This window comes from Asterias rubens, chromosome 22 (assembly GCF_902459465.1).
Source record: "Asterias rubens chromosome 22, eAstRub1.3, whole genome shotgun sequence".
NCBI lineage: Eukaryota > Metazoa > Echinodermata > Asteroidea > Forcipulatida > Asteriidae > Asterias > Asterias rubens.
The window spans coordinates 10,424,151-10,451,797 of NC_047083.1; the positions used below are offsets into that span (position 1 = coordinate 10,424,151).

At 37.7% G+C, this 27,647-nt stretch overlaps 1 protein-coding gene across 4 annotated transcripts; it reads right to left on the reverse strand.

Annotated features, from left to right (window-relative positions):
- Positions 1–756: 756 nt before the first annotated feature.
- Positions 757–26,726, reverse strand: LOC117305003 (serine-rich adhesin for platelets-like). 4 transcript variants are annotated; one of them, XM_033789683.1, is made up of 16 exons: positions 26,508–26,726; positions 25,368–25,634; positions 24,842–24,925; positions 22,604–22,978; positions 21,936–22,150; positions 21,281–21,452; positions 20,643–20,851; positions 19,686–19,864; positions 19,087–19,327; positions 18,761–18,821; positions 17,799–17,922; positions 17,110–17,227; positions 5,934–6,086; positions 5,336–5,388; positions 4,608–4,803; positions 757–3,568 (listed from the first exon to the last, which is right to left on the reverse strand). In XM_033789683.1, exons 2-16 carry the CDS (start codon positions 25,447–25,449, stop codon positions 2,993–2,995), a joined length of 2,838 nt encoding a protein of 945 aa, XP_033645574.1. In that variant the 5' UTR covers positions 25,450–25,634; positions 26,508–26,726; the 3' UTR covers positions 757–2,992. The 4 variants fall into 4 exon arrangements, with proteins under 4 accessions (XP_033645574.1, XP_033645572.1, XP_033645571.1 ...); XM_033789681.1 differs by having other exon boundaries at positions 757–2,781; positions 3,034–3,568; positions 22,604–24,925; XM_033789680.1 differs by having other exon boundaries at positions 22,604–24,925.
- Positions 26,727–27,647: the final 921 nt, after the last annotated feature.

Sequence of the window (27,647 nt, forward strand, 5' to 3'; positions counted from 1 at the left end):
GTTGGAGCGCATGATAACTAATCTGTGGGCGTTTTTTTTTAAAGGGCTAAGTGTGTTCGGAAAGGATGAATTAAAGATCATTTTGTGTGAGTTTTGTGAGTTAAAGTTGTTGGGACGGAAGAGTAAGGTTTTTATTTGCGATTTGTTCCACAAATAAAGAAATGAAGGGAGAAACTGGTCAAAAGAAAGAATGATAAACAAACGTTTATGTAATCAAATCACTTTGTCACAAATTAATGTAAATTTTTGTTCCAAATCAGTAAGTGGAACAAGTGGGTCATAAACAAGGATTTATCACAAGGATTGGGACAGGATAAAAGAAGCTATGTATTGGGCGGGGTGGGGTGTGACAGATAAGTGTGAGATAAGGATAACATCAGTAAACTGGTTTTATTTAAACAAGAATGATTAATGACAACACTTTGTGTCATTTAGATTCGAATTGACTAATCATTTAATATTTCAAGTAAGGTTTTTAAGAATCAATACATTCTTGTGGGTCAATGAATGTGACAGGGATTTCTGTTTACTTTTAAGTCATGAATCGATTGATTTTAATGGATTTTGTTTCGGCCAGGCATTTTGTGAATACAATCCATGCATCTTTGAATCGACTACAATCTAGACACATTAATTGATATGAATACAAACAATCATATTGCAAAGAATCAAAGTCATGGTACAACAATAATTGTGTTTGTGTACAAAAAAAACCCAACTCAAAACATAAATAAATAAATGAACAAATAAATAAATAAATAAGTAAACAAATAAATAAAATAAAATAAAATAAATGAAATAAATAAAAATAAAAATTAAGTTTGTTCTTGATAATGTCAATTTTTCATTTGGTATTTAAATGTTAACGGATTATTTCCACATTTTATTATAGTACTGGTGAATAAAGTAAATTAGATTGTTAATTACCAAAGTAATTAAATGTAATAATTCTCACAGTATTTGGGGTATAATTCCCAGTCATTGGTGTGTAGCTTTTTTTATATTATTATACAAGAAATAATGGATCAATTTAAATGATATGTTGTTAAACTTGTTGTCTATCTCAAATTCATTCCCAATTTGATCAAAACAAAAGATGCCATCATATATTTCTCTTTGGTTCTGTGGTGACTTTATCTCATAATGACAATGGCAAGCATGCCCTCTATCTTTGATAGTAAATAGACAGGACAACAAAATGAAACTAAAAATTTGACGGCAGTATAAAATGTTACGTATACCCTGTTTAGGATAGTTTGGGTTCACAATTTAGCAGCTGCTCAAACATTAATAAGTACCAGGCATGTTAGCTTATACTTCAAACCCTTAACATTAAATATTAAACAAAACTTCTCTAAACTGTATTTACAAGCAGAAATTTATGTACAACATTTGCAAATATTTTAAGAATTTTTTTTTTGAAGTTTTAAAAGAGTGATATTTCTAAAAAATCACAAAGATATTAAACTTATAATTTTTTTAAAGAAGATAATTTTTGTAATTGCAGCAATAAATTTCAAGTTCAAAAGCACACTTAAATTGAAAACAGTAGGAATAAAGAATCTGAAAATTGACTCATAAATTGAATATAAATTTGAATAGTCCATGCTTCTCACATATTAAGGTTGGTCCAAGAAGCTAAAAATTACATTCTGTGTTCATTTTGACTTCATTTAAACCCTCAATAAGAGATGCAAGTTTCACATTTTAAACTGCGTTTTGGGTCTCTTTAGCTTTAGTGTTTAAAAGTATTGTTTTGAGCAATTACCAATAGTATCCAGTACCTTTAAAAGCATGAAAAGGTTACTTATAATTTGCATATAAATTATTCACAGTACAGTTAAAACTAAAATTGTGGAACTACTGTCAATTCTTCATTTAAAAAACATCAAGTCTTTTGACACGGCAAGGTGACAAACCAAACAACGGCAAGTATTTACAGTCATGCAATTCAATCAGAAGTAATGTCCAAATACCAACATCTGAATCTAAATTATCTCAATCTGAGTTATTGAGTTGGCAAGGCATCCTAAAGGAAAGATGGATCATCCATTCAACTTGGCTCCGCCTACTTGAATAGAAAATTCCATCTATCAACTCATAAACATATTCGCACCATCGCACTCATAAACATTCATTACTTGTATAAGATTTAAGAGTGATCAGTCTTCTTAGCTAATCGTATTAACTCATCTCTTATTGCAGCTACTAGATTAGTCAACTCTGCCCTCTTGATTTAAGAGTGATCAGTCTTCTTAGCTAATCGTATTAACTCATCTCTTATTGCAGCTACTAGATTAGTCGACTCTGCCCTCTTGATTTAAGAGTGATCAGTCTTCTTAGCTAATCGTATTAACTCATCTCTTATTGCAGCTACTAGATTAGTCAACTCTGCCCTCTTGATTTAAGAGTGATCAGTCTTCTTAGCTAATCGTATTAACTCATCTCTTATTGCCGCTACTAGATTAGTCGACTCTGCCCTCTTGATTTAAGAGTGATCAGTCTTCTTAGCTAATCGTATTAACTCATCTCTTATTGCAGCTACTAGATTAGTCAACTCTGCCCTCTTGATTTAAGAGTGATCAGTCTTCTTAGCTAATCGTATTAACTCATCTCTTATTGCAGCTACTAGATTAGTCGACTCTGCCCTCTTGATTTAAGAGTGATCAGTCTTCTTAGCTAAACGTATTAACTCATCTCTTATTGCAGCTACTAGATTAGTCAACTCTGCCCTCTTGATTTAAGAGTGATCAGTCTTCTTAGCTAATCGTATTAACTCATCTCTTATTGCCGCTACTAGATTAGTCGACTCTGCCCTCTTGATTTAAGAGTGATCAGTCTTCTTAGCTAATCGTATTAACTCATCTCTTATTGCAGCTACTAGGTTAATCAACTCTGCCCTCTTGATTTAAGAGTGATCAGTCTTCTTAGCTAATCGTATTAACTCATCTCTTATTGCAGCTACTAGATTAGTCGACTCTGCCCTCTTGATTTAAGAGTGATCAGTCTTCTTAGCTAATCGTATTAACTCATCTCTTATTGCCGCTACTAGATTAGTTGACTCTGCCCCTCTTGACACATCAATCTCATCATACCCATCCTTAATCGGTTTACCAACTCTACGCTCCATTGCGATGGTCGATAACATATCACCTTGTTTAGGATCTGGGTCTGATGCCACAGCATCTTTCTTATCTCTGGACATTCTCATCGTATAAGGGTCTTCCTCCGAAGCAGCGTTAGGATACTCAAGTAAGTTATGACTCGCGGTCAAATCGTTATGAGAACTCTTCTTAAGGTAGGGATCCAGATATGGATCATCAACTTGAGACGTTTCCAGATCGGGTACGTGTCGTCTAGAGCTTTGCTGCTCCATGAATGGCTCAATGTTGCGTCCATCGGACGTTGTTCTTTGGTTTAGTGTTTGTTCTTGGTCAGTCTTTCTTGTCAGTCTTTTCATCCATGGTTCAGAAGTGTGTGTTGCAACACTTACTGGATCAGGCATATGTAGATGACGTGCTTCATCGGGTTTGGGTTTCCTATCCACTCTGCCAGCAACCGATGAGGTCTGAAAAATAAAGTTAACACAATTCCATTATTAAGAATGATTATTGATTTAGCATTAGGCTTGAAGCTAGATGAAGACTTCTGCACAAGGAGAAGCAAGATGGAAATCATAACCGGATAGGACCCTCATCAATTAGCGGACCCCCTGCTGATTTTTGATATTTTGAAATTTAACATAGTCTTCAACCACTTCAAGAAATACCATGGTAAACCTAACACATAAAAATAATACCAATATTAATATGGACTTGTTAATGCACACATCTCTTGAAACCGATAAAGGCGCATGCAAAAAACAACAGAGTGACACAAAAGTTATGTTCAAACCAAATGTGCCTTCAATTTATCATCTCTTTAATATATGTTCAAAGATTATGTTCAAGTTACAGGCCTTGAACGTTACTCTTTTAGGGGAACAGCAATTTTCCGCTGGTAATGGGCACTTCTAAGATATCAATTAGAATTTCTATTTGAACTTTGCAAAAGTCACTACAGCAAAAGCACAGGACACCATGACAATTGCTGTGGATGAATCAACTTGAGGCCTGATGTAATGCACAAATAAAGAATAACCACATAATAATGACCAGCACTGAAAAGTTGCTTGATTGAAACTTTGAACAGCAATGGACTGATGTTATTTAATGTTATTTAAATTTCTTGCCTGTATGTAGAGTTCTCCGGTATTTTAATGTTTTTGTTGTTGTTCTTGTGTGTTGTTGCGGTCGGTTAAACATTTCCTTTTTAATATATAGATGGATTGCGATGCACGTCGTTGGCCGCCATCTTTGATGTAACAATGGATATTAAAGTGTGTACGTGCTACGCAACGACTCTCGGCCAGTGATGGCTCTTCACGCGTACATATTCATCAAGGATGGCGGCCGATGACGTATGTTGCAATTCGTCTTTTGTGCTTTCCCTAATGTTTATTTTAAAAATATTTTACTGTATAACATTGACGCAATTTAGCCATTGGCTACAAGTTCAATTTTAATCAACCATCAATAATATAATAACTGAACAATTAGAATCCTTACCAGCTGCTGTGATTGTTGAAGCTGATTAAGCTCATCCTCTGCGTGATACGGATTCCATACAACATCAGACGTCTTATCAGGTATATGCGTAACTGGTACTACAAGGACACGAGTTCCGACATCAGAAACCTCCTCCTCCTTCTTCTTGGGTTGTTTTCTGTCTTCATGTTCCGTGATGAAAGTCCTGCTGTCTTTCCTGAAATTTAAGAATAAAAAAATTTAAGTTTGACTTCAATAAAATAATAATACTGAATGCATTTGATTAGCTTCCCTGTGTGTACCAGGGGCTTACACTCGTGGTAGCCACCAGAGACCCGCTCTAGAGTTGGGTCTGTAATGGCTGACACTGAGGGCCACCACCGGGGCACGAATATCACATGATGGCTAATCAAACAAATCGTGTAAGCTAATCAAACGCACCCAATAATAGTGGCTTCTTATAATATAGCGCACATATCCGTCACTCAGTGACACTCAATCTGCGTCAGCATTCACTTTTTTCCTGAAGAACACATATATCCAACTCAGATCTCTATCTCCAAGCTAAGAGCCAAAGTTCCCCAAGCTAAGAGCCAACGTCTGCCACCCTGAGCTTCCAGCCAGCAAGCTTATCCTCTGGGAGCCTTTAATGCAAGGTCAAGCTCAAAGAGGTTGAGGTTACCTGACCTATGTTGATCTACTAAGAAGAAGGGACACTGTGTTTGTGACAGCTTGAGACATATACTTACAATGTTGAGTATGGACCTCCGCCCAATGCTGCATCTTTATCCTTCACAAACAACTGAAAAAAACAAAGCATGAAAATATTATAAGCAGGCATACATTGTATTGTTGTTTGGATCCATAGGAACATTCATTCAGAAGCCCTTCATTCCTATCACAATCAGAGCTCAAATTGTACACGGGACGACTGGCCTTAGGGCAATGACTTCTGGATCAGGGCAGTAAACTCATGATCAGACGAGTCTAGATGGGTTTGGTTTTTTGAATAACATTACTTCACTCTGCAATATATTGAACTGAAACAAGTTATGTTTACATGATGACGACTCGTATAAAATGGCATTTCAATTGATTTTAAGAATCTACACATAGGCTTAAAGACACATTTATGAGATCTTCTTATGTTATCTTCTATAACATGTAGCTATTTTTTGTGGACCCCCCCCCTCCTCTCCCAAGTTGGAGCCTTTAAAATTACTTTATTAATAAACATTTGAGGTCTCAATACCCTGCAGTTTGGTGGATGCCCCCCCCCCCCCCGCAAGTTTGAGTCCTTTAAATAAACAGAAGTAATAAACACAAGGCCTGTCTACTACTTCCTACCTTATCGTCTGCTGTTGATGTCGCTTCATCTGTTGCTAAGGGTGAGACGGCGTTCTTAGATAAACCGACCAATGAAAAGGCTTCATCTATCAGATGATGAACTCTCCTTCTAGCTTCGTTTAATGCTTCTGGATGACGCTTTGATGATGTCATCTAAATATAAACACGGTAAATAAAAACAACATCAGTGATCTTATTCATTTAGTTTTTACCCATACATATTTCTTTCCATATTTCTTTCAAAATTTTTCACAAACTTGTTTAAATAAAAGTCAACTTAAACCAATCATAAAATGGCTAAAAACTCCACATTCCAAATACTTGATTTTAAACACAGTTCACACGGGGGACATAAATTTGCTATGTTTGTAAGTTTTTGTTGGTATCAACAAAAAATATGCATTTAACTCTCAAGGGTTGTGACAATGTTCTCAAGGATTGTGATAGTTTTCTCAAGGGTTGTGACAATGTTCTCAAGGATTGTGACAGTTTTCTCAAGGGTTGTGACAATGTTCTCAAGGATTGTGACAGTTTTCTCAAGGATTGTGACAATGTTCTCAAGGATTGTGACAGTTTTCTCAAGGGTTGTGACAATGTTCTCAAGGATTGTGACAGTTTTTTCTCAAGGGTTGTGACAATGTTCTCAAGGATTGTGACAGTTTTCTCAAGGGTTGTGACAATGTTCTCAAGGATTGTGACAGTTTTTTCTCAAGGGTTGTGACAATGTTCTCAAGGATTGTGACAGTTTTCTCAAGGGTTGAGACAATGTTCTCAAGGATTGTGACAGTTTTCTCAAGGGTTGTGACAATGTTCTCAAGGATTGTGACAGTTTTCTCAAGGGTTGTGACAATGTTCTCAAGGATTGTGACAGTTTTCTCAAGGGTTGAGACAATGTTCTCAAGGATTGTGACAGTTTTCTCAAGGGTTGTGACAATGTTCTCAAGGATTGTGACAGTTTTCTCAAGGATTGTTACTTTAATTTGACCAATATTCACACTTTGCTAACAATCCAAATAATGCAACCTCCACCGCCTAATGAGATTAATTAATTCACAAAAGAAGAATCAATTAAATCCAATATTGAATAAACTTAACCAAGTGCTGCATTGTTGCAAATACATCCTGTCTCTAGAACTAACCCAACAGCTGTAGTCAACAATAACAGTTCAATATTGCACTAGAGACCCAAGGCAGTGTACACTGTTGAAGTTCGGTCATTCAAATGTAACGGGCATGACAACCAATGTTCCAATAAGTAACTAGCATGGCAACCACTGTTCCAATAAGTAACTAGCATGGCAACCACTGTTCCAATAAGTAACTAGCATGGCAACCACTGTTCCAATAAGTAACTAGCATGGCAACCACTGTTCCAATAAGTAACTAGCATGGCAACCACTGTTCCAATAAGTAACTATCCTACCAACCTCTACTCCAATAAATAACTGGCATGACAACCATTGCTCCAATAAGTAACTGGAATGACAACCATTGTTCCAATAAGTAACTATCCTACCAACCACTACTCCAATAAATAACTGGCATGACAACCATTGTTCCAACAAGTAACTAGCCTGACAACCACTGTTCCAATAAGTAACCAGAAGCTCAAGTTCAAAGTGCACTCTCTGCCAACATAACATTTTCCAAGGTCTTTAAATGTCACGTCAACAGTTGCAGCAGACAATGGTAGTCTGCTCTATATATACCATGGATGTTTATTTCGGCTGCAGTTTGATTGTTTGCTACGTGCAAAAGGTACTATTTGATATTTGAGGTTGTAGTTTTGTTGTACTGTTTTCATTTAAACGGTTGCATTTAAACCCGTATGTATGCTTGCTTTATAAGTAATTTAGAGATATGGTGAACCATGAACACACTCATATGGCATTAGGTTTGGTTAAATTTGTTTGTATACACCCAAACCAAACAGCAAGCACCCCTACATGCATAGTGCCCGCCATACCTCAAAAAACAACCTGACAGTATTATGGTTTGAGTCCATGGCCCAATTTCATAGAGTTGCTTAAGCACAAATTTTTGCTTAAGCAAAAAAATCCTTGCTTAGTAAAATCAGATTACTGGCCAAGACTCCACTTAATTATTATGCTAAGCAAACAACAGCTAAATACCAGTCACAAGCAATGTATTTGGCATGAAATTTTTGCCAGTAACATGTGAAAAATAAGCGAGCTGTTTTCGTGCTTAAGCAAATTGGCCCCTGGTCAGGCCTTGAACTTCATTGTTGAAGGGGCACAGCAATTTCCCTCCGGTATTATGGTAATAAGGGGACATTCTATGAGAAAAATGTTAATTTTGTATTATTTTAGGCCTGCATTAATACTCTGTAACCATGGTCATATACTTGAGCAAATAATCTCAGGCCTATATGCCTCGCTTTCAAAGGGCACCAAGGCATTTTCTCCTCGGTAAAGGTCACCCTATGAGGCATTTTCTCCTCAATAAAGGTCACCCTATGAGGCAATTGTGAATTTCTACAGGAGCATTTAAAGGGCACCAAGGAAATGACCAGAGGGCATGGAGGCAATCACCTTCGTTGCCTCTGTGAAATGTCAGTTTCTACTGGAGCGTTTCAAGGGCACCAAGGCAATGACCAGGGGGCATGGAGGCAATCACCTTCGTTGCCTCTGTGAAATGTCAGTTTCTACTGGAGCGTTTCAAGGGCACCAAGGCAATGACCAGGGGGCATGGAGGCAATCACCTTCGTTGCCCGACATGAAGTACCAGGCCTGTGTGCTCCATAAAGTAATTGTCTGCAATTAATGTGAGGCTAATAATAATGGGTCAAACTCAATGACGTTGGCTCACATTAGCATTGATTGATCATCAGTGAACATTACATGTTCTTTCTTGCTCATTGGGGAAATCCATAGTCGTGTGATATGAATGATGTCTACAGTCACAGACCATTAAGTTATTTCGCAAGAGGAGAATTAAACTCGCATGAACAGTCACCCCCATGCAATACTTATAGTTGATAATGTACTTGAATTTTAAAGGGAGAACAACATTGCTTTTTAGGATGAGTATATATAAAAACAGTGTTATTAATATTATTGTATGAAAATGAAAACCTTTCAAATTGGGTTTTAAACAGTTATTATCTTGGTCTGTGTGAGTCTGGATAGAATGTTACAACCGCATCTCTGGCCACATCATTCCCAAAGGGGGGCAAACTCTCAGAAATATTGAGACAAGATTCAAAAGCATGAACCATTTCTCTTTGTCAAACATTTCACCAAACCATGTACTTTTCAAAAATAGTTGATACCATCGTGTTTCTCACCAAGTAAATTTGTATGGTCATGGAATTTTCGAGTATTTACCAATCTATAACCCTTTTCACATGGCAGCAATTTAGCAAGGGTACCTTACATAAACTTAACAAGGTTGCGAAGAGTACCTCGTATGGAAGGACAACTATGATATACAGTCCATGTGTTTTTTTCAAAGGCCTCCACTATACTTTGTACCATGGGCACACATAGCAAAAACGTGTACTCTGGCCTGTACATGTATGCTTTGGTTTGTTTTGAAAGGGCAAGGGCACCAAGGCGAGAGATTTCACTAGGGACCAAGAGACAGTCCAATATTGTCCTTTCACAAGAAGTGCATTGTCAATTTTTACAACCATGCTAGAATTAAGCAATGGACCCCTGCTAAAATAACTGTTGTGTGAAAAGGGCCTTAGACTGTATCTTTATGGCATAGAATGTTGCTCAACTAGACCTAGTCCCTTGGACATATCTAAACAAACTGATGCAATGAGGGGGTTTCCCCAATGAGAAATCCATTGACTACTCACAGCTAAGAATGTTTCACAGATCATAACAAAGTCCAAATAAGGATTGACAATGTCTATATTTGGATGCAAGAGTATTGCTCAAACACAATAATGCTGAGTGGGTTTTTAACAACAATGTGAAATAGTGGGCTTTAAATACAAGTACGAACGCAACACACAGCATTGTTTGATGAAGGAGAGCTTTGATCAACAACTCTGTGCTGTATTTCTTCTGATCTGGGAACAACACTATCATAGTAAGTCAGTTTGTCAATTTGCACATTAAGATTGTTTGTTTACTTGGCTGCATGTTTGTATATTATACAGAGCCTATATGAATAAAGGAATACTGCCGTCCATTTCACTAAACTCTTCCTAACTTTAGACTATTCTTAGGACTTAGGACGTGTCTCAAACCTGCACTGTATCGATGCAGATCTTAAGATTAATCCTAACTTGAGATAAGATGAGACCTAACTCTTTGTAAAATCGACGGCTGTGTTCTTACACAGCGCTTTATCACACCCCTAGGGGTGTATCAAAGCGCTCAGTATTTTTTCCTGCAAAGTATGTCACATAATGTGGAGCTACAAGTATGAGACATGTATTCCTTTAAATATCACCATGAATGGTTTACAAGGTGCTACGGTGCATTCAGCAGCCACAGCCAGGAACACTGGGGCGAACCCCTTCTCTTTTTGATAAGTGCACTGGGTTCTTTTACATGTGTTACACAACACATGGGACCAACCACTTTCATCCCATCCGAAGGAAGAAAATTGTTAAACCCGCTTTGTTTTTTTAATTAAATAAATTTGTTGGGGTATTTAACACCAACATCTTAAAAACATTTCACTTCTTAAAAGGATTGGCTCTGTGCCATGGTAAAAGAGACTCTGTTCTATTTGGGTTTTTTTTCTCTATAAACAGCGGAAGTAAATACTTGAGACGTTAATGATTAAAAACCTAATTGCAATAAACATGATAAAATGCATGTCAACCATCTGTAGTCTGAGGTCTACTATCGTGCAGAGCAAAGTACATTATTTGTTTATCAAAGCGGTTTAATACCAAGGGCAAGGAACAACCTCGCACAAATTTTAAACCAATCAATGATTAAATAAGCTCTTTCTTGATTTGATTGCTATTTTAAGAACTTTAATTTCTGACATTGACCAAGGAGGAAGATGATGAGGCACTAGGTAATCGCCAAGTTGAGTAGGGAGAATCTGTGGATTAGGCGCCTTCAGATTATTCAACCCCATGGTCAAAAACATGGAATATCCAAAAAGGAAGGGACTAATAACCCTTTTCAGTCTGCCCAATTCGCTAATTATTTACCTTTTCCCCTCTTCCCACCCTTGATACTGTCCTTCATGTTCCCATCCTCTTTTGGTCAACCCAGCCCCTTCCCTCCACCCCACCCCCTTTTGTCTCCATGTTCATGGTTTACCCCCTTGCTTTTTCGCATGTGCTTATCCCATGACTCTCTCTCTCTCTCTTCATTCATGTTACACTTTAGTTACCTATATATCAATATAAACCAATTGAGTTACCTGTTCAGGTTTGTTGTGTTGTCATTAGCCTTTGAGAAAGACTCGGCTGGGGTCCAAACTTCGAGCCATTAACAGTTTTTTGTTCAACTTTAATATCTATACTGCTTGACTCTCAATACCAAGTGTGCATTCAAATCCTACCAAGCCAACCGCTGATTTCAAAATGACTAGACTAAAAAGAAAGTATTGTCCTCTAATTACTGAGTCACAATTTCTTGATTGGTGCAATTCATAATCAAATACGTTAAACCAATGTTTGTATGAGAGAGAGTTACCAGCTTGGCTTTTATATCCCCCTGTGGGAGTTTGCGGAGTTCCCTTGACAGGGAAATCATCTTAACAAACAACTTGATTGGTGTGCAATTCATAATCAAATGCGTTAAACCAATGTTTGTATGAAAGAGAGATTGGTTACTGCCAGCTTGGCTTGTAGGCTATGAAATACATGGGTACATGTAATACACAGCCTTGACGCCCTTCGTAAAACCCAGTCAACCATGTATTATACAACAACAACAATAGAGGGTTCATGTACAGTACATACATTTGTTTACAGCTGAGCTTTGACTCTGGGATTTAAGGCATTGCATGGTCAGGTATCAATATATATTTGGTTTGCTGTATTACTATGTGTGTGTCTACTTGCCAGGTAGGGTTTGTTCATTAGAGAACCGTCTTGCTGTTAGAGCTGTGACTTATTAGAGATCTGCCTCGAACTTTGACGCATAATTGCCTACCAGTACATTGTATACCATGCCTACCAACTAACAACACCATTCTCAGTTGATTTACACACACCCAATACTGCATTCAGATTGACTTAAACCACTACCAAACCTAGCCTTGTGTGGGGTTGTTGTTCTACAAATACAAACTTCTTATTGGATTTATACACAGCCTTGACCAAACCCATTCAACTAACATCACTGCAAGGTCGCTCTATTATACCTTACTATTAAAGCAATGAGGCTGTCGTTATTTTTGAAGGTTAGGTTAAATGGGTGGACCAAATTCACAATTAGTCCCATGGCATCACTTATTGTGAAAATATTGCAAACTAGTTGCCAACCAAAAGGTTTTTTTAAGTGCATCAATTACAAAATAGAAAGATTATAATGTGGAGACTTCCATCTGGTGATATGATGAATTGATTCACGTACAATTGACATCTAATTTACATCATGAATAATTCAAACATCAAAGGCAAGCTGTCTGGTCTAGTCTTTAGCTCTATGCTGGAATAGTGCATTATGGAAACTGATGATAAATTTGTCAATAAGATTTGAGGCATTGCATGGTGAGGTATCAATATATATTTGGCTTGTGGTAAGGCTATCTACTTGCCAGGTAGATTTTGTTGTTTGGAGAATTGCTTGCTATTCTACCATCGCAGAGTAGATTTTTCAGATTGTTGTTGTTTACATTTGTGTGCATTAATACCAGGGTGACGTGGCATACAATCAAGGTAGGTACGACCGTTGTATGTATTTTCAACTTGCATGAATAACTTCACATAGTATGGGTTTATAACATAGGCCAAAATTCATAGAGCTGCTTGAAACACAAAAAGTAGCAAAGCACAACAACATTTTGCTTACCAGATTAAGGTTACCAGCCAAGCTACTATGTCACATGTACAAATTGTGATTGGTATCCTGCTAATGTCTGCTTAGCAGACAATTGTTAAGCAATATTTTCTGCTGGGCCCTGATACTCTTGCCAGACAACCCTACATAAAGCTCATACACACAGCAGAGTCCAGCATTCTCAAGAAGACGATCAGAGCACACTGATCGAAACGTGGAGCAGAACAAAATGGCTCTTCTCAGAGCCACCACTAATCACACCAAGGTTGTTTACTTGGAGTCACCACAAACATTATACCATGATAAAGCACCTTTAAAGACACTGGACACTATCGGTAAATGTCAAAGACTAGCCTTCTCACTTGCTGTATCTCAACATATGCATAAAATAACAAACCTGTGAAAATTTGAGCTCAATCGGTCATCAATGTTGCGAGATAATAATGAAAGAAAAAACACCCTTGTCACACGGAGTTGTGTGCTTTCAGATGCTTGATTTCAAGACCTCAAAATCTAATTCTGAGGACTCAAAATCAAATGTGTGGACACTCTCTTCTTTTTCAAAAACTCTGTTACTTCAGAGGGAGTTGTTTCTCACAATGTTTTATACTATTAACAGCTCTCCATTACTCATTACCAAGTAAGGTTTTATGCTAATATTTATTTTGAGTAATTACCAATAGTGTCCACTGCCTTTAAGACCATTCAACCCCATGGTCTAAATTTCCTAGAAGACAACTTATCTTTTCTTTCTGCTTTCTTCCACTGAGTCTCATTCACTAATCAATCATTTGTTCTCCCTTCCACCCACCTTTGATTTTGTCTTTTGTGTTTCCAACCTCTTGTAATCAAACCCCCTATCCCCAAACCCTCTCTCCTTCACTGTTCATCACTTGCTTTCTGGAAGTCCTTTGTGCCCCCCTGTATCTCTCTTGTGGTCAAACCCCCTACCCCACACCCTCTCTCCTCTATTGTTCATCCCTTGCTTTCTCCATCTTTCTCTAAAGTGCTTTCTTTTCATCTCTTTCTACTTGACTGCTTCTGTTTAACAATGTTTCTTCCTCCATGGTTAAACCAATGTATAGCCTCCTTATAAAAAACACTGTTAAGAAGAGGTTCTGCCTATAAAGAGTACATCCTGAAGTCCCAAATCTCATTTCTACTTTGTGTTCCTTGGTTTTGCTGCCCTCTTATGACAATGTTCATGTTATAAAGAGGTCTTTGGCCAGTCCAAGCAACCTTGTTATACCAAGAGTCGACTGTACTTGATTGTCTGGGTTGAGTGGTCATCTAGACTTCAAGAGAGACTCAGCTAGGGTCGCAGCGTCAGGCCTGCTAACTATCTCTTTGCATTTCAACAGGTCCTGTTGGTTGGTAAGCAGTTTGCAACAGCTCACTCTATTTCCCAAATCGGTCTCATAAAACAAATTTCACTTTCTCTCTCCAAGACCTCATCAAAACACAAGTTTGAACATCATTTGCCAACTACCATCACAGAAATAACGTCAGGTTATTTACTTTATCTTTGCATTTCCACAGGTCTGAAACTTACATGAAACTTACATCAGCTATTTCTATTTCTCGCATTCAATTTTATATACTTTTTTCAATTACAGATTTCTTCAAGACGTTACCAAAACAAGAGTCTGAACATCATTTGCTGACTACCATCACAGGAAAAACACGACTGTCTTAATCTCTGACTGTTGCCGATAAACAAGACAGTTATAATTCAGCGATCTCAGTCACCAAATCATTGACGATAAACACACTTGTTTGAACTCAGTAATTGCAGCTACCTGACCGTTGCTGATAAACAAGACGGTTTGAATTCAACATCTTCAGAAACACACAACCAAAGATGGAGACCAGCAGCAATAACCAACAAGTTATTCTTGACACTCGCGCCAACGACTTCTACATGTTCTTCAGAAGTGGCACCCACCACGAAGTCCATGATAACTTACTCAAGTTATCTCGCCATTCCAACTTAGACAAACACGACCTGGCTTTACTGGTGATGATGCTCGGGCAACTCATGACTGATTTATGCAAGAGGAGGCAGTTGCTTAGCGATACTAACTGCAGAGGAGCCTTGCAGACCATCTTAGAGACGGTGCAAAACACAGAAGCAAAGAATGACACTAAACCGTATGAGAATGATGTTGAAGAGGTTATGGTTATTCTGCAAGCCTCTCCAGTTATGTCGGATATGTATTGAGACTATCTGAACTTTCAAGGCCAACCGGCCATTGTGTTTCGGTTCACTTTGGTCTTACTTTCACAAATATTACCAGAAACTTTTCATCAACATAAAAGCATTTTTTTATAACAAGACTGGCTACGACTTCATTTTTGTATGGTTTATCCTTCAAGTGCTCTGGTTATGTCTGATATGTATTGAGACTATCTAAACTTTCAAGGCCAACCGTTGTATTCCAGTTCACTTTGGTCTTACACAAATATAACCAGAAACTATTCATCAATAAGCAAGTTGTTGCCAAGACGAGCTGAGGACTTTATTTTATCCTTCATGCCTCTGCGGTTATGTCTGATTGATACTATTTAAACTTTCAAGGCCAACTGTTGTGTTCCAATTCACTTTGATTTTAAACGAATATAACCAGAAACTATTCATCAATATAAAAGCATATTATTATAACAAGACTGGCTAAGAGCAGAATTCTCACTTAAGAGTATCCCAATATGCATGAAATTACAAATAAAAAAAAATTACTGTGAAAAGGGAGAAGTTTCCCTCAATGTTTTATACTGACATGTGATGCTCGTTATCAAGTAAGTTTTTATGCTAATATATTTTTTGAGTAATAACCACACATATCCAGTGCCTTTTAGATGAGTTTTTCAATTAAGTGGTAAGCAGTGACTTGCCATTGTGCCATGGGGCCATTTTGAAACAGCTGCTTTAAAGTACAAAAAGGAGCCTAAGCTTAAAGACAGTATGGATAAAATAAAAAACCTGTGAAAATTTGAGCTCAATTGGTCGTTGAAGTTGCGCGATAATAATGAAAGAAAAAACACCCTTGTCACACGAGTTTGTGTGCTTTCAGATGCTTGATTTCAAGACCTCAAATTCTAAAAAGTGAGGTCTTGAAATCAAATTTGTAGAAAACCACTTTTTTCTCGAAAACTACGTCACTCCAGAGGGAGCTGTTTTATACTATCAACCTCTCCCCATTACTCAGAATTAAGAAAGGTTTTATGATAATAATTATTTTGAGTAATTACCAATAGTGTCCACTGCCTTTAAAGCACAACAAGGAGCCTAAGCTTAACCAAAAAGTTCTTACTAGAATAACATTACCCGCCAAAATACAACCACATTATATACAATCTGTGACTGGTTTCATGCTTATGTTTGCTTAACAGAAAAATATTGAAGCAATAATTTCTTCTTAAAGCAGCTTAGCTAAGTTGGATCCTAGTCAGTGCAGGACCAACATTAAGTAGTTTAAATATAAAACACATGCACCTGTACCTAATAAGCTCAGTTATCTACGTACCTTGTCATCATACCATTAAGATTGCTTTCATTTACTCAGTACATTAGAGTCATCAATATTCATAGTTTCTGTTTGTATCATGTCCATTTACAGCTCCCTAAGTCCATCCAAATAAAACTCTATTTTTTGTAAATAAATATCTCTTTCATCTCATCTCATAAATATCTCTTTAATCTCATCTCATAAATATCTCTTTCATCTCATCTCTTGCGATCTCTGACACTAAGTCTTTACTATTGCATGAGAAGTTAATCTTTAAAAAATGCATCAAGCCTTACTTAATATAATTCTCAAGGCTGGGTCAATAATGGGGTCAATGAACAGGGCGTGGTCAATAAATGAGGTTGGGTTAATTAATGGGGTGCGGTCTCCCTTCTAGTTTGATATTTCACAATATTTGGGGAACAGCGCCGTGACATTATGTCACACATGATTACAAAAATAGAATGATGAAAATGTACATTCATAACCTGAGAAATTGTATAAATTACATGAAATAATATTATATTGCTGTTATTTAGTAAGCACAACATATATTTTGCTTAAATAATTAAAGTTATTTCTTGATACATTTGTGACGAGTCCCCTTCATTCAGTTTATGTTTTGTGTCGATTTTGTGAAGTGAGCTAAGTTCAGATAAACTGATGTAATGTTTGAAAGGGCTACCTTTAAGAATACAGACTGCTGAAATGAAGACTACATACCTGCTGCTTGGTTGACCTCCTGGCATAATGTGTATCTGGCAGTATTTGACCTCTCTCCTCACTATCAAACTTAGTCTCCTTCTCAACACATTTTCTCTTACTGGATTTTCCTTTCTTTCTGAAATAGCAAAAACGAGAGTAAACCCAACTGAACTCAGAGAAATTCACATAATTTTTAAGGGGGTAGGGATTTCATCAAAAGATTCCAGACACAAAAGTCAATCATGATACGTTCCCTCAATACACTAAGCGAAGGTAGAAGTCCCCGCCGCTTTTCTACCTTTCCACTGGGTAGAATTTAATAAGCAGGATAGTTTTTTTCAGAACAGAGAAGTCTCCCGAATTCTGAAACTACTGTGCAGTAGAAGAACTAATAGCAGACAATGTTTCAAAGAAAAACTCTACACAGAGTCTAATTTCATACAGCTGTAAAGCAGAAAATACTGCTTGAAAACTTTATTTGCTAAGCCGAAAATTGAGTGGGAAGCACCATCCACATTAAGGAATACTTAATGTAATTTCTGCTGGTAAGCAGTTTCTACTAAGCAATATTATTCTGTGCTTAGCAAGTTTGTGCATTTACAGTATTAATGAAGTTGGGGCAAGTTAAGAAGATATATAAACATGGTGTTAACGCGAACTGAATACAAATACACTCAAAAACAGGGCCTACCAAAAATTCAACTTACGATCTCCGTTTGTCCGGTGAAATATAAATCAAGTCTGGGGGATTTGAAGTTGCGTCAGGATTCAAGATTTGTGAAATTTCATTTTGGGCTGCTTGGTAGAGTCGTTTTAATTCTTCTCCTTCTCCTGAACAAATCAAATATAGCAAAAGAGTCAAATGTCATGTAGCAAATCTATAAACTGTAATACAAATACTGACGTGCACACTCAAGCAAAGATATTGACTAATATGGAGACCGCCAAATAGGGCTAGATAACTCAGTTGGTAGAGCGCCGATACGTTTTGAATCTAGAGGTCGTTGGTTCAAGTATCACTCCAGTCAATTGTTCTTTGTTCAAACTCAGTTCTTCTACAATGAATTATTACTGTTTTATTTAAAGCTGGCAGGCTGAATTGTAATACAGATTTACAATAAAAATATAAAAATACAGCCAAATGTATATATACTTTGGGAACATTACAAAATTTAAAAGCAATAGACAATAGTTTCGTAAAAAAAAAATATATATATATAACTCGGAAAATACAAACTTAGAAGTACACTTAACTATCAATCTAGACAAAAATCAACAAACACCATAACAAACAAGCAAACAAACAAACAACCCAACAAACAAACAACCCAACAAACAAACAACCCAACAAACAAACATGGCATTTTAATCACACAAACCTAAAAACATCCTAGAGCTACTAGTGACACAAAACTACAAAATCTACAAATTGAAACAAGAAGAAGTAGAATACGCCAAAGACAACTCTAAAGAAACAGAAGATGGATTGCAATACAGAAAATACAGATTGCAATACGCGTCATTGACCGCCATCTTTGATGTAAAACAATGGACATGTGTAGGCGCTACGGCCGACTCTCAGCCAATGAAAGTGCACAATTGATCAAAGATGGCATCTGATGATGCGTAATGCAATCCATCTATTATGAGCGGAATGGTTCAGACTCACTTGATGTGGTGAGAGGTGATCTTGGTGAAGATGTTGCACTCCTTTGGTCAACATCTTGAGTCTAAAAATAGATCAGATATATTTATTATTAGAATCATTGTTTACTTAGTGTATTTCACCACATGCATAAAATAACAAACCTGTGAAAATATGAACTCAATTGGTCGTCGAAGTTGCGAGATAATAATGAAAGAAAAACACCCTTATCGCATGAAGTTGTGTGCTTTCAGATGCTTGATTTCTTTCTCAAAAAGCCTAAGCCTCCTCATCCGAAGGATGTGTAATCAAAATAAATAAACTAAATAAATAATGATGACTGTATTTACCATCCGTGTTCTTAGAGGTAATAATCTCGGCTGAGCTATCCCTCCATGATTCCTTGAGCTCGGTCTGGAACGGCTCTCTAACGATGACACAGTCTTATGAAAAACCTCTTCCTCATCTTCAGTTGATTTCTTGGGGGATTTATCCTGCAAATGTTGAAGCTGTAGAGGGGGTACTACTGGTCCTCCATGGACAGGTGAAGAAAGGGATTCTGATGATGAGGATAGGGCATCCATATCTAACCTGAATATTAAAGGAGAAACAAGAATCAACGATTTAATTAATGTCAAATTTGCATCGGGGATAAAAACTATTAATTTTTGTTTTACCCCTTTACATCGCTGTGTGTAAGCAATGTATGCTCAGTGCTTTCTCGATCTCTGTTTAAAGAAAAAATTACAGTCATATTACTCGGGTTGGATTCATACCCACGACTCTTGCAGTTCTAGAGCAGTGTCATACCAACTAGACTACCGAGATTGACCGGTAGCTAGAGGCAGTTCTAATCCGACTGTAACAATTTAATTGATGTTAAATTTGCATCGGTAATAAAGAATGTTCAATTTGACTTGATGAACTTATTCTAATATTGGTCTGGTACCTTGTATCCCTCATCTGGTCCCTTAATGCTGATGCTGTACTGCTGTGCTGAAGTTTCATTCCAGAACTACCAGCACCAGCCTCCAATCCATCTGCTGCATCATTGTTTGTATCCGTTTCCTTGGCAACATCAAAACCTCTTGGAGTTTGGTTTGGTGTCTTGTAAGGTTTATATGGATACTGAAATGAAAATAGAATCACATTTAACACCATTTTATTGTGAGGTTAAACACTCTCAATTTTTCCCCAACTTTCATAACTTTCATGAGCAATCTTTCTATAAAAACAAAAATGCGTAAACAAAAATGAATATGACATCGCATGCTTTGAACTGTGCCCTTGAAGGGCACAGCAATTTTCCTCTGGTAATAATAATAATAATAATACACGGTTTTTATATAGCGCTTTTTCACGGGGTGTCTCAAAGCGCTTCCGACATTATTACCCCTGGTCACTGGGCCTTAAATCATTCCTTAAACCATCTCAGCTCCCTGGGGAGTATACAGCCTGTGCGACAATTATATGCGCTACATGGCTAAACCAATCACAAGAACCATCTCTGCCCTCACAGGTACCCATTTACCCCTGGGTGGAGAGAAGCAATTATAGTTAAGTGTCTTAGTGACACTCTTAGTGTCCTAGTCTTAAGTGTTAAGTGCTCAGGGACACAAGTGTCACGACCTTGATTTGAACCCACACTCTGCTGAACAGAAGCATCAGAGCTTGAGTTCGGTGCTCTTATCCACTCGGCCACGACACCCCCACAAGGGGCACATCTATGAGGAAAACAATTCAATTGTATTGAAACCTTGCAAAGGGCACCACATCAAAAGCACAGGGCAACACCAAGCAATTGCTTTGGGTGCAGTGGGTTAATTCAAGGCCCAACATCAAAGCCCCCTTATTCAGATATTCTTGCATGGTTCAATTATGTCTTCCAGACTGAGTTTCTTCTCACCTTCTGTTGATGTTGTAGCATCTTTAATGTATCCATGTCCATCGTTCCATCTCGAGACGTCTTCACTGGACGACGGCAACAGATACAAAAACAACAGCAACATGCAAGAAAGAAGAAACCACTCAGACCACTAACTAGAAGGATGATCCAAACATAGCTACTCGCTGGAGCTGGAGGAGTCGTCATGACAACATCAGGCGGAATTACTTCTGTATGAAAAAGGAAGGTTTATTTAGATGTTAAATTTGCATCAGGGATAAAGAATATTAATTGTAGGTTTACCCTACACCGATGTGTACCGATGTGTGTTAGTACTGTATACTCAGTACTTTCCCCAGCTCTGTGAAACAAATCACAGGCATATTACTCAAGTTGGATTCACATTCACAACCTTTGCAATTCTAGAGCAGTGTCTTACCAACTATAGACCACCGAGATTGCCCGGTAGCTAGAGGCAGTTCAAATATTCAATTTGCATCAGGGATAAATAACATGCATTTTTTTATTTTACCCATATACACCGATGTGTGTTAGCACTGGCACTAGTCAGTACTTTCCTGAGTTCTGTAAAAAAAAATCCCAGGCATATTATTTGGGTGGAATTCAGACCCATTCCAGATTTGAAATGAATGACTCACCAATAGGATTTGTCTCCACCACAACTCCAAGATAAAACGTTAACTCTGTAAGCGTTAATTCATCAAATATTGCTTTGGACTCCGTCGCTTGTATACTTCCACTTTCCACAGCAATGTAAAATACGATGACAACATTTACTGCATAGGTGGGGTCACGGGCTATCTCAACAATCTAAAAAAGGGTGGAGGGGAAAGGGGGGTTAACATACACTCTTACTAGAAACCTCCGTTCAGCTACACAATGTAGTAATCCCTAATATTGCACGCACCAAAACATACGGTCAACGTTGTTTTAAAGTTGCTGCACCTTATTTATGGAACAATCTCCCTCTACACATCAAACAAGCCACCTCTATCTCAAGTTTAAAGACTCTTCTCAAAACATTTATGTTCAATTCATCGTATACATAATTATTCCTTCGATCCTCTGAGCGCTTAGAAACTTTCTTTTGGAGGTGAAGGTGCTTTAGAAATGCAGTTGTTATTATTATTATTTAACAAGATGACAATATCAAAAGGTGGGTTAGAAAACACAGTTTTGAGTTTGGCTTATATCTGTTTCGGGAAACGTCATGTTTTTCTCTATAATAATGGGGACTTTTGGGACAGTATTCTTTAACTGGGCAGTATTCTTTAACTCGGCAGTATGTTTTACCTGGGCAGTGTTGCCATCGACTGTCATAGCTCTTTTCTTGCGTCTATAAAGCAGTGGGTCATTATCAGGATTGAGTTTGTCAAGAAGATTCTGAATTTCGGCTTCTCTGTCGTCTCGTCGAGTCTTTCCCTCGGTATAAGCAAGAGCTAGACTTAACTCTAGAGTAGAAATGAAATCATCAGTCGTGATGTCTGTGACTTCAGGAACAATGACATCTGCAAAGAAGACAATTAATGGGTCATTTGTATTTTAATTTATATATTTGTTGGTCTGGCTTGTTATTTCTAATAGTTTGAAAATCCCAAAACAAATTAATTTATGTTGCAGGATTTTTGCCAAGCACTTGAAATTTTGGGCCGATATGCAAAAGAAGAAAAAAAGAGCTAGTTACACGCAAAAAGATACAGCTGTTCCAATCAATCAACACGTATTGTGTTTCCTGCATGTCAAGTTTGCTTGGAGGCTATAACACACGCCCTCCTGGAAATGAAAAACAAAGAACGTCTGCATCCCATACAGGCTTAGAAATTGAGCCATGCCATATCCCAATTCAGCCTTTGGCCTTGTACGAAATTATAGGTGCCAGGAAGCGATATACTTTTCTATATTCCACTCTCCTCTCTTGTATGAAAACTAATGTTAGAATAATTAACTTTGTATTAACTCACCCACAGTAAGCCGGAATGGTCTCGTTGAATAAGACTCGTCAAGTGTTGGAGAAGTTGTTCCAGACAATGTCCTTGGATTAGCTGAACCAGACAATGATGTCAGAGAAGTTGTACCAGGCAACGTTGTTGGAGAAGTTGTACCAGACAATGTTGTTGGCGAAGTTGTACCAGACAATGTCGTTGGATAAGTTGTAACAGTCCATGGTGTTGGAGAAGTTGTTCCAGACAATGTCATTGGATTAGCTGAACCAGACAACGTTGTTGGAGAAGTTGTACCGGACAACGTTGACATCAGATCTGTTGATGTCTTTGTTGCCATGACTACTCCGGATGATCCATTACTTAAAAGCTTTCTACTTGAAGATTGTCGCTGATCTGTTTGTGATATTTGAATAACGTTTGACATGGACGGAGTATAACTGTTATGTAGCGACAGCAAAGCAGAAAGTTGAAGCATTTCTGAAGATGAAGCGAGCTGAAATTGCATGGAAACACTAGAACTTCTTCTATCATCAGCAAAATATGAACTGGATGGATTATTGTTGATTGGTGAACTAAAGGATGATTGTACAAAGACTGGCGTCGAAAAAAACCCATCATTTATAAATTGACTCTCAGAGATGTAGCTTGGTGTCAAACTGGGGCTTGCTTGAAATACTGAAGTTTCAAAGTGTTCTGATGGCGTTATGGATTCAGTTCTTTTCATTTGTGTGATTGACGGTTCATTTGGTAAGAATGTTGAATAAAGCTGGTTGGATTGGGTTCCAAAGTGAACTGATGGCGTTATGGATTCAGTTCTTGTGACATGCGTCATAGATGGTTCATTTGGTAAGAATGTTGGATAAAGCTGGTTGGATTGGGTTCCAAAGTGAACTGATTGGGTCGTGGTTTCAGTTGAATAATGGTGGGTTATAAGAGACTGGATAGGGGTCATTATCGAGGATTGTTTACCAGAGGGATTTGTGATTAATGAACTAACAAACGATGCATCTACAGAGCCAGATTGAAATGAACTGCTTGATTGAGAAAGATTGAATTGATACAAAGCAGATTGGGAAGAAGTTGTTACTTGCATACTACTAGATAAACTCAATGAAGTTAGCGATGGAGACTGTGTTATTGCATTATTAGCTGAAAGCAATGAAATAAAGCTTGGATCAGTAGCACTTTGAGCAAGGAAAGAGGATGATGGAGTATGGGTTGGCAAACTATTGAACTGTGTTGGGAGGGATGCAACCATACTGCTCTGTGTTAAAAGACTTAATGAATTAGTCTTTAAATGATTCAATGATGTCATTGTATCTGATGAGGAGATTCCCCTACTTGCATTTAGTTGTGATGAAAACAACACAGACTGTGTAGTTTCCATAACTTTGCTCGTTTCAGAAACACGCCATGCTTGGTTTGTAGACTGTACTTCATCGTATTGTACTGTGCTTAAATAAAGAAACGACTCACTACTTGCAACTTGGTTCATCATGCTTGAGACTAAAGTCTCATATAAACGTTGCTCTTCGGTAACAGTCATCAATGAATGAATGTCTGTTGCCATAGTAACTACATCATCAACTTGGGTCATTAACGTTGGTGGTTGAGACAAACCTGAGCTGAGATATTCAGTAGTCTTAAGAATTGTACTTGATTGGTTGTATAACAAGCTGTTATCAAGCGTGACTCCAAGATCTGACGACAAAGTCTGCATTTGATCATCAATGATTGAAGTAAACAAACTTGGTGTTTTTAAGTTGGGACTGGAGATCATTTGAGATTCACTAGCGTGATCTAAGCTCAAACCCATCCTAGTAGTTGATGTAAAGTCTGAGAAACTTGGAAAAAGGCCATCAGTTTGAAAAAGTGACGTGTCCTGATGAAGCTCATTGGACGTGAATGCTTTCAGAGATGGAGTTGGGTTTGGTGTTAATGAATCTTTGAGCTGAATACTTGAATGCCTCGTAGCAACTGTGTTCATAACCGATTCCATTGGCGTTGCAAATATATTAATTTCTGACGACTGAACAGAACCAAGTTCTGTACTTAAAAACTGTGCCGAGTTCTTCGGTTGGTGGCTAAAAGACGAGCGGTCTGTTCCTGGTGGGGCTGATAATGATGATGTCATCGTCTTTGATGACATGGTAGGGTTAATAGATGAAAGTACTGATTTTTTACTATAAAGCATAGCGGATGATTGAGTAGGCAAGAAAGCTGCGTTGCTAGGAATTAAAGCTGGAGTTGACGAACCTTTGGACGACGCCAAACTTTGTGAGATGATCATCTCATGATCTGAATTCACAGAGATTGATGACGGAATGACTTCAAGCAAATCTGTGGAATAAGAAATAATCACAATCAATGTTTTATTTTATTTTAAACTGCAAGTACCTGTATGGGATTAAAGGCATTGCATGGTGAGGTATCAATGTATAATTGGGTTGACAGTAACACCATGTGTCTATCTAGTGCGTAGTAGTAGTAGTACTTAATAGTGCTGGATAGATTGTTGTACAAAAAGCTGAATTTGTTTTGTGACATCAAAAAAAGTTTACACAATCAAAATGAGAATATCAAATGAGATGAGATTATAAATTTGAATTGAAGTAGAATAAACACTAGTACATTGTACTCCTACGAGCTTCGTTCTGGTATCGTCTCCATGAATCGTTCGTGGAGAGGGTAGCAAAACAAACCTCATATAGTTCTAGGAGTAAATAATATGCATGACCATCACAATAATAAAGGACAGCAATATTTTGTTAACATAACCTACCTGATGATGAGGTACCAGTAACCATGACAACCCACGTCCATGATGTCACCACCAGTGACATCACAAGCAAGGTTAGATGCATGTTGCTGATTTCCTTATGCTTGGCTTGCTGGACGATCACATTCAGTGTATACAGCCAACATCACATTTCTTGCGCTTGCTCTCTTTGACAAGACGTCTTGAAGTTGAAATGAATCTCTCTGGCTGTGTTTTACATCTCTTGCTTGAATATGTCCGTCTCTCTGACTCTGGACATGCTGGACAACCCTGCTGAGTGAAGTTCTGATTGGTTAATTTAAATTAAACTTGGATAACTTTCCATATTGTGGCGCCACCACTTTTTCACTCATTTTTACAAAAAGGGGATCTTTAGGAACTATCTATGTCTACTATAGACTTTCCTTTTTAAATATCAGTTCAATCCCAGTCCCACAGTCCACACTGCCAACTGCACCGTGAAGCCAGCAGCAGGACTTTCAACTTTTGCATCCATCAATTCAATCCATCCCATGATCCATCCAATGGAAAAGAGCACAACTTTTGCAATTTGCTATTTTATTTAATTATTATATATATATGTGTATAGCATATATCCCACCCTACAATTTTGAGATAACTTTCCGTATTATAAGTTATCACACAAGCGCAAGTGGAATACGGAAAAATATAGCGCTTCTGCGTCCCATATCCAACGAGGCCGAAGGCCGAGTTGGACATGGGACGCAGACGCGCTATATCTTCCGTATTTCCACGAGCGCGCGTGTGATAACGTATTTATCTTCAAGCAAACTTGGCGCGTGACATAGAACACACAAGACGCATGGTAGTGATATTAGCCGTGCAATATAGGTTTTTATCACCACTCCATTCTGCCAATCTGATTGGAGGATTAGTAGCGCGTACTTCAAGATAATAATGTTACTTATGGCGCCACCACTGTTTCACTCTTTTTTACAAAAAGGGATATATCAATCAGGTAAATTAGATACTATATTATTTTATTTCGAATGAAAAAGTGGTGGCGCCATACGGAAACTTTTCCCAATTTTATACAAAACAAGTGAAGGCATGTTGAGATGCACAAAATGAGGATTTGTTGCAAAGTTAAAAACTTAAAAATGATCTTAGTTAGTTTCTTACCCCGAATCTCGAAGGAAGTAAGTCTGCAAACATGCCATTTACATGCTGTCCAACCAAGGTCCACTTTCATTCATCAAAGTCAATAACAACGCAACTATCTTTACAATAATAATATGGTAAAATGATGTAGAAATCAATGAGTAAAGGGAGCCAAATTCCGATTGTTTTTCGTTTTCTTATTTTATTCCTGCAGTGCTAATTTTTTGGTGTACCCGCCATTTTGTTAGCCCGCCCTCTATTGTCGAAGATGACCAAAACATTATTCTTCGTAGTCTGGTTCCCTGACCAAAGATTCTCTTGTTACTAGTTGGAGATTTTTGGGTCTGGGAACCAGACTATATTCTTCCGTCGTCGACTGTATAGCGCCCTCTAATTAGAGGGCGCTATATCGATTTCGCGATAAGAAACTGTATGTAATAGAGGGCGCTATATCGATTTCGCGATATTATAAGAAACTGTATTGAGCAAGCACAACCGTTTACTACCGTCAACCAATGCTAATTCTTTGATATTAAATTATTTGATATTAAAAGCACAAGATCGATAATAAGCTGCCATTGATATATTCAACAAGTGTTTCTGCTTACAGGTTTTATGTTGGTGGGTAAAGCGCCTCTACGCGTCCCATCTTTGTGGGTTTGGTTTTCCTCCATGGTTTTATGGTTAAACTATTCCTTACTACGGTTAAAGCCAAGCAACAGTTGACGGTTGTTTTAAACACGTGCCTTATCTGTCCTACGAAAAAAAAAACAGTCAACTAGCTGGCCCAAAACCCGCAGATGACAATTTTGGCCCAATATACGGCTAGATATTCACCACTGAAGTGTTATAGCGCCCTCTGTTTATAAGGAACTACCATTCAAATAGTGCATCAACTACCGTCACCCAATTTAAATAGTGCATTAACTACCGTCGTCAAGCCAGGCTTGGTTATTAAGAAAGCTTCTGCAGGTTGACGCACTTTCAATTTGATATAATGCATACTTTCCTTCTGCATGATCTGAAATGTTTGCAAACTTCTTGCAGATGAGATAGTTACTATTATTTTGTTTATGTACCGTTTATGCGTTTTAAATAATAAAAAACCGTATACTGCTCTCTGTAAGCTTGAGCACCCCTAGTTCTTATTCCCCCACCCCG

Bases quoted from the DNA above. Each gene is read 5' to 3' on its own strand.
- LOC117305003 (XM_033789681.1), bottom strand. From the start codon at position 25,449: ATGCATCTAACCTTGCTTGTGATGTCACTGGTGGTGACATCATGGACG. The intron at 19,865-20,642 runs GTGAGAAGAAAC...TTTTCATTTCAG, and splicing joins TGCTACAACATCAACAGAAG to TATCCATATAAACCTTACAA. The intron at 4,804-5,335 runs GTAAGTATATGT...CTTAAATTTCAG, and splicing joins GGAGGTCCATACTCAACATT to GAAAGACAGCAGGACTTTCA.